Raw genomic sequence first — 13,662 nt, 5'->3', positions numbered from 1 at the left:
ATGATTTCTATGACCAAAGCCACTGCCTGTCTGTAATTGTGGAAAGCAGAAAAAACATACTGCTCTTACTTTAGACGGTCCCCTTGGTTATACAAGTAGTTTTAACTAAATCACCAAATAAATGTGTGTTAAGTTGATAGGTGATTTCGGGTCAACTCTAATTCCCAAGGTCAAGTAAGCCTTTGAACAGTCTTTAAGAATATAAGTTCACCCCAATTCATCAAAGCCGTCTCACACAGTGTTTTCTTCTCTGGGTTCTTACAATGCGCTAAAGTTTAGGAGATTAAGTGGCCTCGGCTTCAAAACCGAAAGTAATGCCTCTAACGTGCTTATCCATCCAGCAATTGGAAAAGCTACTCAAACAGGGGCTTCTTAATGCGCTTCCTAACTTTACAAGTGTGTGGGGAACACTGCATTTGTCTAACGGCTGGAGGACTCCTTCCTAGGAGTCACCAATGTTGCAGCCAAATGTACTGCTGTTTAGCTTAGACCCTGACTGATAATCTATATACATGTTGCTTTCATCTGCAAAGAATACATTTAATGTTTCTTATCTGTTCTTTGTCTACCTAATGAAAACGGGAGAAAAAGAAACAGAGGAAAAACGCTTTTTTTTCCTACAACAAATACAATGCATTTTGTTATTTAATTCTTCAGAAGCTCAAGTGAGGAAAAAAGCAGACGTTTGGTATAGCTTCCAAATCAAATATAAGTGGCCCCAAATGAAAGAAAATATAATTAGCCTTCAATATTTCTGAGAACCCTAGAATTGCAGGACACGAACCCTGGGACACACAGATATCACAAACCCCATCTCTCTCCAATGCAGGGATCCCACTGGCAACACGCCTGACAAGGGGGCTAGTTGTGGAAACCAGTGAGGTCTCTTGCCCCCTCCTTTAGCTCCGGTTGGTGTGCAGAGGGGAAAGAGAACTCAAATGAACAAGTTTTTAGTGGTTAGCAGATTAGGTTAAGGTACAGGGAGAAGAGTAATAGGTCTAAATTAATTTTGTTCTTTAATTCTTTGTTGGCACAGATGATCACGTTGACACAGTGGCTCTTTGTCTCTGTATCCTAATAGTAATTTCACTGTTTCCTGTTTCTGTTCTTCTATTCTTTCTCCATTATTTTTCTTATCCTAGCCACTAGACCACCAGGGAGCCACATCTCCATTATTCTCCTTAATACTTTCTTTTTGTTTCCTTACCTATTTGAATTGTTTTATCTTCAACTCACCCTTTTCCCCCACTGCAAATCTTTCTTCAGCATTATGCCTGGATCAGTAAGTTGATTCCAAATACACTGTCCCACAGAGGCATTAGTTTTCCTTCGTAAAGTGTGTTGAAAATGTAATTATTGATATATTTATGTAGAAAATAATAATCTTAAATTTAAGTGACAAAAAAGTAAAAGGGCAACATCTTCTTTAATCTGAGTTAATTTCTTTCTTCTTTTTTAAAATTTCCTTTCAAAATGGCAGGCAATACAGTTTTTTTCTCATTTGGAAATTCAAATATCAAAACACAGGTTAATATAATGATGATGATAAGAATAATCATTAACACTGAGCATTTTATATATAACAAGCTTTACTCTAAGGGCTTGATATATGTTCACTCATTTAAATGCTCGTAGCATTTCCATGATTATCATCCTTATAGTAAATGACGAAACAGAGAGGTTAAATAACTGCCCAAGATGACACAACTAAGTGCAGAGCCCAGATCTGAACCTGAACTCTGGCTCCAGAGTCCATGTCCTCAGCCACTAACTTCTTTTCTTTGCTACTCATATCTTCCTTTGAATCTTGGTAACTTTAAAATCTGGAGACGGACAGCGTAATACAAATGTCAAAGACAGAATAGCTAATCACGCTAGATCTCCAACCAACTAAATCAACCCGCAGGCTTTTAAGTGCAAGGTTTTACACGCGCTGTGTGTGTGGTTTGGAAACTTCTTCCGTCCTCACAGAACTTCCCGTGTTTGGCCCTGAGCTGCCTTAAGTCTGAGGATGCCAGACGGCAGGCCTGGGCCATGCTGCTGCAGGCTGTGGTCGGACGGCTGGGTGCGAGAGCCAACGGGCTCTCAGAGCAGCAGGCTGGTTGGAGAAAGGATTCAGAGGCCACCTGAGGAAAGGGCTAAAACCCTCAGGAATATCGCTCATCAAAACCTCCTTCTGATCCCATTTTGGACTAATTTGCATTTAGGTAGAAAAGGATCCATTACCTAACTGAAAATCGGCAAAACGCTGGTCAGCAAATATGTCTGGAATAATCTTCTGCACTAACTGGAACACTAATTTCTACAATTCATCTCTGAAGGTGAAGCTGATCTCAACAAACCTAAAGAGTATGGACTAGAAACATGGTGACTTCTGAGAATGGTTGTGGCTACAAAGATACATTTTGAATGCGTACATTTTGGCATCCTTGCTTAGGTAGTTCTCATGTAGCAATTCCTTCTGGTGAAGCTGAGAAGCTCTGCTGTCACTGTTTAGTGTTTCTAGAACACTCTGCCTACTGCGGACCCTTTTATCTGTTTTAAAAGAAGTCATTTTAAAGTGACAGGGTTAGTAGCAGTGTTAGGTTAGTTAGTAGTGAAATCTGAGGGAGACTTGCAACCCCTGGGTCTCTGCTGTTGCTTAGTAACAAAGTCAGTCAGCTTTCTAGGCTGGGCTTAGAATATATAATAAAATCTCTCTAAACATAACTAACTGGCAAAGGCCTAGTATAAGTTGGGATTGTAAAGCATATGGAGAAAAGAACTAGGTCAATTAACAAAAATGACAAAGATCTTGGGCCATTCTTCTTATTTGCCCCCAGATTTGCTACATTTAGAAAATGCATGTCCTTTGAGAGGCATACATATTTAGTTTCACTCTCATTGTTGGATTTGCTAGATTTGTCCCTAATCACCAATTGTCAAAGTAGCACACATGTGTAAATCAGTACATGATGCCAGCACTTTCGGAGCAAATATCTGAGGTGGGTCTTTTCCAAGGAAGCACCCCCTTGCCTGGAGATAGCCCCCAGGGTTTGCCACAGGCACTGGACACAGACTTGAAGATCTGGGGTAAAGTCTTGGAGGAGTGGCCTTGGGCCAGTGCCTGGTCTTTCTGAGCCTCTATTTTCTCCCCTTCACAGTACAAATGATTACTTCCTAGACTTGTTATAGGGGAAAACATAGAAGTGACAAAGGGGAAGGCACCTCTCTAATGCCTGGTTATCAATTCAGGTTTTGATCATCTTTAGTAAATGCAGCACAATTTCTCAAACTCATGCTCACGTCTCTGGCCAGCTCCACTGACCGTCCGTGGGGCCTCCGGGACCGTTTCTCGTCATGTGTGAGAAGTGGCGCCTGAAACGTGGAGAGAGGCAAATTCCCACATAACATTCCCTCACTGGCCCCTTCTTGCCCCCAAATGGCCAGAATACCTAGATGTTGAGCACTGAAATGGCACACTTCAGATTGTGACAAAACAAGCTGGCGCTGTGCTTGCCATCTTACTGTTGCAGGAAACTTGGAACCCAGAACAAAATTTTACTCTTAGGCCGCGCACATTGCAGTGTGCCATGCGAACGTTTTTAATTGTGGTCCATAGACTTATGGATAGGAAGCCAAAATTTAAGCTGACTGTGTGTATGATTGTTTTTTCTTTCTGCATAAGCACGAAATTCATTTTTAAACAGAGAAATTCAAAAATAATCTCAGATAAGTTTAGAAAACCGGGCAACTTACAGTGTAATGGTATATGCATGTGTGTGTATACAAACATATATATATAGGGAGAGAGGAAGAATATAATATCAAGCTATTAACTACAGTGATATGTAGAAAAGAAACTTGATAGACAACTCTTACTTTATCGCATCTCATCAGCCCCAAATATCTCAGAGACTTGCTGCTCTGTGCAATCAGGGTGGCTCCTTGGTCTGTAATTTCTTTACACCATCCAACATCCACAGTCTCTATTGTCATGCTGTATCGCCCAATGGCTATCAGTGCTGCAGGGAGGGACAAAGGGGAAGAAAGCAAGCATAAACGTTAGCAGGGTAAGGGATCTCTCTATCTAATTATGACTATTTCTCTCATTTCCTCACTAAATTTGTTCCTGAAATGTTGTGTGTAAATGAATGTTTTGTAAACGAAATTCAATTTAAAATGCTTTAGGAAAGCTTGCCCTATGACAAACCCTTTCACAAAGTGAATAATCATGCCATAATTTCCCTTTCATTGGAACATAACATTTTATCAGTTTTACTCATTACAAGGTTACCTGTACTTCCAAACACTCGTATCCGCAGAAGGCATAAATTAAAATGAATTACACATATGACGTTACAGAAAACCCTAAGCAGTAATTAAATTTTACCCAAGATAACTTTAATAATTTTAAAAAAGAAAAAACATGTAAACACCATTTTGAGGTGTGTTATACTGCATATGAATTTCTTTACCAATTGGCATTTTTTTCCCATCTGTTCATCATCTGTAAAATGTAAGAGTATATAATATTTTTCACGTTAGTCCTTCTTGGGACCGCTAGGAATTAAACGTACATTACACATACAGCTGAATTTAATTGGTGCTATGCTAGAGCACAATAAAGGGAATGCATTTGTTATGGGGAATTTCCTCACCGTATCAAAAGCCTTCCTTCTATTAACATATGAAATGAAGCCTGTCATCTGAACATTACGACAGTATCTCTAGTCTTCTTGACTGTTTAGCACTGTACCACTACTGACGTGCAGATGCTTAGCCCGTCATCTATGATGTGTACTACTTATCACTGCAAAGCTCCATAACCCATCTTCCTGGCAGAGCAACCAGTCGGTGAATTTGGCTCTTTGCTACAGACTTCTGATTAAATAGACGTGCACACTTCTACCTTTGCAGCACAGGAAAACAGATTTCAATACCTCCAGCCAGAAAAAGTTTACGGTGCATTGGTTTGTAAATGAAACCCTGAAAACAATGCCAAAAATGTTAAAAAGGAATAATAAATTGCTTGCTAATTATTTCCTCATCCTAAGATAGGATGAGTTGATTTCTGTGACATTAAAAGCGGATGATATTTTCCAATTGATTAGATTGATAAGAGCAGAGTGAATTACTCATGTAAATAAACATTAACTCTTTTTTCACTTTAATTTTTTTTATACAGCAGGTTCTTATTAGTTATCTATTTTATACATGTCAGTGTATATACGTCAATCCCAATCTCCCAATTCATCCCACCACCCCACCCCGCCTCCATCCCCGCTTTCCCCCCTTGGTGTCCATACGTTTGTTCTCTACATCTGTGTCTCTATTTCTGCCTTGCAAGCTGGTTCATTTGTACCATTTTTCTGGATTCCACATATATGCGTTAATATATGATGTTTGTTTTTCTCTTTCTGAATTACTGACTTATAGCTCGCAGAAAAAAAAACACTTGGCAAAATCTCTTTGCTAATTACCTAAGTAATTTTTTTAAACTAGAAAACTCATGCCCATGCCTTCAAGTATCAAAGCACTCCGAAGTAGCCAGATATTTAAAGTTTATAAAAACAATAATCATGATCCCAGTGTTTTCCAGTGAAAATGCTATAAAGGAAGAAAAAAAAATTCCTGGAAGTTCCTCATGTTATCAGTTTGTTGATGTTCTCATCTGTGCACATGCTGTTTTGGCATTTAGTTTTCCAAGGAGGTGGGGCGGGGCAGGGGAAATCTGCAAAGGTTTGCTGAATGGTCTGAGTGATATTTTCGTGTAGTATAAGCAATATCCCAGGTTAATCCCATCGGTGTTCCTGACCTAAGAAAACTATTGTTATCTCTGATTTTGTCATAAATTCCATTGGTCATGATATCCTGAGGATCTTGTATGATAAAAGAAGTAGAAAGTGCAAAAAGAAATTCCTTTCAATACAAAGTGCTCAAACTGTGATTTCAAAAGATGGAGCACAAGATGCAGGATGACCCCACATTAGTGGATAGCATATTTTTACTGAGGTTTGAGACTAAAATGTGAAAGCCCTGCACTATCCAGAAAACAGTAAATCAAGTGATCTGTGGAGTTTCCAGAGGCTGCTTGATAAGCAAATGAAGAGTTAACAGCTACTAATTCCAGATGCTAAAATCACTAGTGTTTGGTATTTTCCCTTTTTTTTCTTTCTTGTCCAAATTAAAACAAACAGTAAATAAGACAACTGAAGATGAATCAAGGTATTCAGATTTGTTTTGCCATAGTTCTATTTACTGAAGTAAGAATTAAATTTTATTTTTCCTTAACTCATTCATTTACTCAACAAACACTTCATGAGCACTCACCCTAGAGCATTTCTCTCCAATACTTATTGACTGTCCATGTGCTAGGCATTGGGCTAAGAATTTTAGGCACATTATCTCATTTAATCCTCACAGCAACCTTACAAAATCTTATTGGTAGTTCCATTTTAAAGATCAGGAAACTGAGACACAGAATGATGGAACACCTTTCCCAGTATCACAAGATAGTAAGTGGGGAGTAGACAGTAAGCTGAGAGCCGGCTCTCAGTCCTGGCTGCACATCAGATCTACTAGTTCAGAATCACGGGCCCAGGCACCTGGCAATTCCAACATGCTGCACTGCCAGCGTATGGAACTGTGGTGTGACACACCTGGCCTGTGCTCGGTCATAGGGACAGAAAGGTTCACAGAGCTCAGAGGTCAGTTCAGTGGGGATGGCGGGGGGAGGGAGGGTTGGGTGGAAATGAGGAACAACCAAGTAAACAGTCACAACACTATGCTCATCCCCCATCTCTTCCCATCCCTAACTTCTCACTTTTCAGATCTCGAGTCAAAGGTCAGCTTCTCAGAACCGATTGCCCTGTCATTTTCTGATATCGGAAAAGTTACTATTTATTTGTTCAGTTATGTACTTTTTTTGCAGCTCACTTCTCCCATTAGAATGACGGATTTCCTATTCACTGTTGTATCCCCAGCATCTAGCATACACCTGGTACAGAATCAGTTCTTAAAAATATTAGTTGAGGGCTTCCCTGGTGGTGCAGTGGTTTGAGAGTCCGCCTGCCGATGCAGGGGACACGGGTTCGTGCCCCGGTCCGGGAAGATCCCACATGCCGCGGAGCGGCTGGGCCCGTGAGCCATGGCCGCTGGGCCTGCGTGTCCGGAGCCTGTGCTCCGCAACGGGAGAGGCCACAACAGTGAGAGGCCCGCGTACCACACACACACACACACACACAAATAATTATATATATATATTAGTTGAACACGCCAATGACTATAATGTGGTTTGGTCTATTATAGAGGCACGCCAAGAGGCATGCGAGCCCCTCACTCTTCAGGGGAGGAGAGAGATCACGGGAGCCCTCATGGAAGAGTTAAGCTAGGTCTTGAGGGATGAGTAAGGATTCTCCAGAAAAAACAAAGGCGTGAGGGCTACTATGTCGGGCTAAGGAAACAGCATATGTAAGGGCAGAGAGATGTGAAAGGACTGGGGAGCTGCAGGTCATTCCGTGCGGCTGACTGCGGCTGAAATAAAAACAAGTACAAGGAAGTGGCAGATTTATTCCAGAAATATGCACTCCATGATTAGTAGCACTGGGGTTGGCATAAGACATAAAGGGAGTAGCAAAAATAAACAGAGTCCTTGATGTCATGAAGCCCATATTCTAGAAGGAGAGCTGTGAAGTGGACACAAAAGTATATATAATTCTAAATTGTAACAAGTGCTTTGAAGGAAATGGAATGATCATTGTAAGAATGACATTTAGATGGCACCAGGGATGAGTCTTCCTGGTGAAGTTACTTTTAATCCCTCCAACAGCACTGCAGAAACAATATCCATGGTAGAGGTAAGAAAACTAAGGTTAAATACCTCACCAAGGCCCCATGCCTATTTAGTGGCAAAACTAGGGTGCAAATGGAGATAGTTTGGCTCCAAAGCCAGGGCTCATTCTTTCACAGCAGCAGCATCCAGGGTGGTAGAGGAGCCTGTGTGTGTTCAGAATATATTTCCCTTTACCGCCATTCAAAATTTAAACACTACTGCTCATAGGTAGCCAAGTATTTACCCTGTGACTATAAAACAGGGTCCAAGAGTATCTTTAAATCCCGAAATATATACTGAGTAATTTACCTCTCTGTGAATATATCCTACCTTTGGATATATTTTTTTATTGTTTTGCATGAGCTAGCTGTGGTAGAGTCTCAAATTCATTTCCGGCCTCACTACTTAGTAGATGTTGACCTCAGGATGACATTTAACTTTCCTGAGTCTCAGCTTCCTCACCTGCACAATAGGGATGGTGACTATATGTCCTGTCTACTTCACAGGGTTGGTCTGAGGTTCAAATGAGATAATACATGTAAGGGACTTTGCACTACACAAATGTACTACATAAATAAAATATTGATTTATTCGATATTTCCCCACGCCATTCTACAGTGGTGCAGTTGACTTAAAATGAAAAGACTTGAAAGAGTTTTGAAAAATAAGAAGCTCTGGGCAAATGGGACCATTATATAAATACTTAGTCATTATGTCACTGCTAGAGTTCTTGAATTGCCTGCTCTCCATCGGTGATCACGAACTTACAGACTGCACCTGGGATGATAGGGCTGTAAATGGAATGTATGATTCCTATCTTCACTAGGGGCCGTTGACACATTATAATGGTATTTATTAAGCCTTGAAAAGGGATAAATTATGCAAGACTAATTCCTTATCCCAATGCAATTTTAATGCACTTTTTAATGTGCTAAGTGTAACTAATAAAGTTAAAGTTAAAAAAGTTACACAAATTCAAAGCTGTAATTCAGAAACATATGATGATCAAGGATATACATTAACTCACTAAAAGGTGTTTCCATAGGCATACAGAGTGACTGAAAGACATGAGCATATATGTAGTTAATTTTGACGAAGAAACTCCATTTCTAGGAATCTATCCTGAAAATATACTTCTAATTATACAAAATTACACACATACAAGTTTATTCATTAAAGCGTTGATTGTAATTGCAAAATAATGGAAACAGCCCCTGATGCCCATACATAGGAGAGTGGTTAAATAAACTATGCTACATCCTCACAGTTGAACACTATGCAGCTTTAAAAAAAATTAATGGGGGAAGATCACTAGGAACTTCCAAATCATTCAGTGAAAAAACCAAAGTGCAAAAAAGAGTTTACATGATGTGCTACCACCATCCAAAAGACAATGTAATTAAAAAAATAAACAAAAACAAAAACATGAATCTGCTCACTTGTGAAAAAAGAATACGGGAAAGACACACCAGAAACTACAGAGACTGTTTAACTATAGGGGGTTGGTGGGAAAGGGGAGAAAAGAAGGGGGCATGGAATGTGGAGGTGAGGTTGGGAGAGTTGAGGGGGACAAACACTTCTTAGACTCTCTCTTTGGCTATAGCTTTGACTCTCTGAGCCATAGTAATGCTTTACATACTTCCCAAAATAAAAAATTAAAACGAGCCAGGATGGGGAACCCGAAGTGGAATACCAACAGTAACAAATGAACCTAACTGTGTTACAAATGAACAACATGGCCCCAGCAAATAATATAACCACACCAAAGGGGATGGGAATTAAGAATTAAGTGGCTTCGGAAAACATGATTTTGATTGGATATTGTAAAGTGAAAACCAAAAAGAACTGTCAGCAAATACTGCACTCTAGTTAGGAAATCTATTTCTCACAGGGGTGTGAGTTAGCAATTCAGTAACTACTTTACGCATAATCTAGGACTATAAATAATGAGAGCCAGTCTTTTCACTGTTAGGGAAAGAAGTTACAAATAAGAAAAGGGGGGAGGCTTATAATGAATCTTGTGGTATTGAACTGGAATCAGAGATATTAGAATGAACTCATGGTATTTTATACATACATTACAGATAAATACATGTAGAAATAATAAATATGATGTATGTGCATGCATGCATGGCTTAGTATACATACATACATTTCCTAGCTCTTTCTGCTGAGAGGAACTCAGAGCAAGGATACCCCAGTAGCAATGATCTACTAGCACCCAGATCTTAGTTTTTAAGTATCATTCTCCAATAAAGTGAATAAAAGAAATCAGGGCTTCTTAGAAAAATGGTTGATTCCAGAACTGGGGCCGGGAAAATAGACGATGATTCTGGGATATCTTGCGATTGTATAAAAAAGAAGTGCTTAGAAATGAGTGAGGGTACATCAAAAAGACAGAGGATCCAATCAGAAAGAGCTGCCAATGGCCACAGCTGGAACAATTTGAGCAGCAAAATAAATAGTGATAGTACTGGATTATAATTCAGAAAACTGAATAAGCATTCACAGATTCATACTGATATAAATAAAAAAATAGCCAAGGAAGGGCACCGTACAGAAGAATTCCAATTAATAAATGTATAAGGAATGAGGGAAATAAAAAAAAAAAAACGTTACCAGGCGAAGACTAGCATAATAATTATTGCAGGCAAGATCGACCAATGGGTGCAAAAATCAGTGAGTGAAAGTTTGAGGTGAAACAGAATATTGGCATAGTGCCAAAGATATTTATCAACTATCGAAAATTGTAACTTTATAGCGGAGAGACCCAGCAGACACCCCCTTACCCAAATGATCAAGGTTAACATCACCAGTAATAACATATAGAGATATAATGTATCGCCTGATCACTTCTGCAGTATTCTCACCAAAATGAATAATTTCAATCTACTCATAAGAAAACATCACACAAACCCAAAGTGAGAAACATTCTATAAATAATTCACCAGTACTCATCAAAAGAGTCAAGATAATGGAGTATAAGAAAAGAATGAGGAACTGTCACAGATTAGAGGAGCCTGAGGAGACATGACAACTAAATACAATGTGGGATGCTGGATTGAATCCTGGACCAGACAAGGAAATTAGGGAAAAACCTGGTGAAATTCAAGTAAGATTTGTAGCTTAGTTAATCTTGTTGTTTTAAGTTAATTTCCTAGTTTGATAACTGTACTGTTGGTTATACGTCCTCAACATTAAAGGTAGCTGGATGAAGAGTATACATGAACTCTCTACTATTTCTGCAACTTTTCTGTAATTCTAAAATTGTTTGAAAGCAAAGAGAAAAAAACATGGATAAGTTAATAAGAGATACCAAGTGAATGAACTAAGTAGAGGACTAAAATTTTCTAAGTGAAAGCAGGTATTATTTTTACACTGTAAGATCTGATATATAAATGTTAGGACTAAAAATACATTTTTTCCTCATAGGAGAAAGATTAGTCATATGAGTGCACTAACAAGTGACCCGCATGTGCCATTTTGTCCCTTCCAGTTCTATCATCTGCTGTAGATCTATGTACCTGTAATAAAATCAGAAGAAATGCCCTAGTGCATGAAAGAATCAGGGTTAAAATTTAACAGTAGGATTAACATCTTTCATGTAATACTTGGATAAAAGCCATTTGCAGAGAAATTTCTTGGCACGGATACAGAGAGATAAATATGAAAAGTGCTCTTCTTTGTGGAAGCCACAGAAGCCCCCAAAACAAAGGAACGGCGCTTTCAGAGACACTTGTTGTTGCATCATGGCCCCTGCAAAGGTTCCCTCTACCCCGCAGGGACTACAGCAGTGGCTCCTAACCCTGGCAGTTCAGGAGAATCACAGGTGCCTAAAAAAAGTACAGATGCCCGAGTCCCACCCCTGGAGATTCTGATTCAGGAGAAACTATAAAAGCTCCTGTGATCCCAATGTGAAGTCAAGGCTGAGAACCACTGGAACAGAGTAACCTACAACTCCAGCAAAGTCAGTCAACTAAAAACAAAAGAACTCATTTTTAAGGATATAAATAACTGATGTGTTCTGATATTTTAAAGCAACTTTGCCTCTCAAACAGTTATGACTTCTTGTACATAATCCAATGCTTTTAATCCCTTTATTTCTAATTTATAGCTTTAATTCCACTTTTAAACATTAGTCTGTTCCTCCCATTATTATGTAGCAAACCCAACAGTGGCTACACCCTACATTTTTCCAAGTTGTCCTTTTTTGTAAATATTTTTCTTTATTTCACTGCACGTACTTATATTTCTAATGCTGCACTTATCAGAGTTTGTGTCATATCAGAATTATTTATCAACATGCCCAACTTCCCCAAGACTGTAAAATCTGTGAAGCAGTGAACATGGAGTGTTTTCCTAGGACCCCTGAATCTCTGAAAATCAAGTGTCACTCATTTTTTATAGTTTTAATATATTTTTTGGAAGTATAACATACATGTAGAAAATCACACAAATCCTCAAGGTACAACTTGATGAATTTTGACAAAGTTAACATAGCTGTGTAACAGTACCTGGACTGAGAAACAGAGCATGACTAGCACCCCTAAAGCACCCTCATCCCCGACTCCAGTCACTACTATTCCCCCAAAAGGATAACCACTATCTTGACTTCCCATCACACAGATTAGTATTCTTGTTTTTGACCTTCATACAAATAGTCAAACACCGAACACACTTGTTTCTGGTTTTTTAGCTGTCCATCATGTTAATGAGATTCATCTTCATTGCTATGTGTACTGATGGTTCGTTCATTCTCAATGCTGAAAAGTATTCCATTCTATTCTAGATGGACATTTGGGCTGTTTCCACTTTTTGGCTATTAGGTATAACGCTGTTATGAACATTAGCACACATGTCTTTGTGTGAATATATGTTCTCACTTCATTTGGGTAAATACCTAAGAGTGGGATTTCTGGGTCATATGGTTAAGTTTATGCTTAACTTCCTAAGAAACTGCCAAAGTGTTTTCCAAAGTGGCTGTACAATCTTACATTCCCACCAGCAGCATATGAAAGGTCCAGTGACTCCACATCCTTGCCAATACTTGGGAATGTCTGTCTCTTTGACTACAGCCACTCTAGTAGGTATGAAGCGGTGCCTGATTGGGGGTTTTAATTTTCATTTCCCTAAGCACTAATGATTTTGTGCATCTTTTCATGGTGTCATACATTTTTAAAAATTCCTAGCTTAGTACCTCTATCCTTGCAAGTACTCAGTAGATATCTATTAAATTAAATTGATGAAGAGGAAAAGCACATAATTTTTCTATCATTAGACTACAGCAGAGAACTAGCTTTCTAGACAACAGATAATTTTCCATGTAATTTGAAGGAAACTACCAGTAAAATAAACTTAGTCTATCCTCTGGAGACATGAAAAGTCTTGAAGTTTCTTAAAATAATAAAGTAAACTCAGGGAACAAATAAGGTTATAGATAACTTTCCAAATGCTCATTTACTTCTGGAAATTTCAAAGACTGTGGAGTATGCTTTACTTAGGAACTCTAAATCTCTAAAAATCAAGTGAAAAAGAAATCTGTATGAAAACTGTCCAAAAATGGTGGATAACAGAGTGGAGACACTGAATTTTCAAGATGCTGCACATAGGGCATTTATTTTACATAACTCTGCTTACTGAGTTCAGAATAGCAACATGCGAGTATTGTCTGACTTACAAAGGGAGCAAGCTGGCTGTGGCCCTTGACCTTACTGGGAAGAGGCTCTCCTGCCCTATACATCCTGAAACAGAAATGCAAGCACTATTTATAGGCTGTGTCTGCTTTCCTTCCTATGAGATAAACAAGTTGGTGGAAAAGTAAAAGTTCAAGTGAAGGAATTTTTTAAATA

The 13,662-nt window shown here is 38.9% G+C and overlaps 1 protein-coding gene across 1 annotated transcript in view; it reads right to left on the bottom strand.

Annotated features, from left to right (window-relative positions):
* FBXL17 (F-box and leucine rich repeat protein 17) overlaps window positions 1-13,662 on the bottom strand; it is a 449,075-nt gene that overhangs the window by 16,421 nt on the left and 418,992 nt on the right. The window contains exon 8 of the mRNA XM_082836314.1: window positions 3,862-4,004. Coding sequence (XP_082692440.1) covers window positions 3,862-4,004 — 143 coding nt within the window. The remainder of the gene's footprint in view (window positions 1-3,861; window positions 4,005-13,662) is intronic.

Source organism: Leucopleurus acutus (assembly GCF_964270905.1).
Source record: "Leucopleurus acutus genome assembly, chromosome: 3".
NCBI classification, from domain to species: Eukaryota; Metazoa; Chordata; class Mammalia; order Artiodactyla; family Delphinidae; genus Leucopleurus; species Leucopleurus acutus.
The sequence above is the reverse complement of the archived record's forward strand: the minus strand, read 5'-3'. Positions and strand labels throughout refer to the sequence as shown.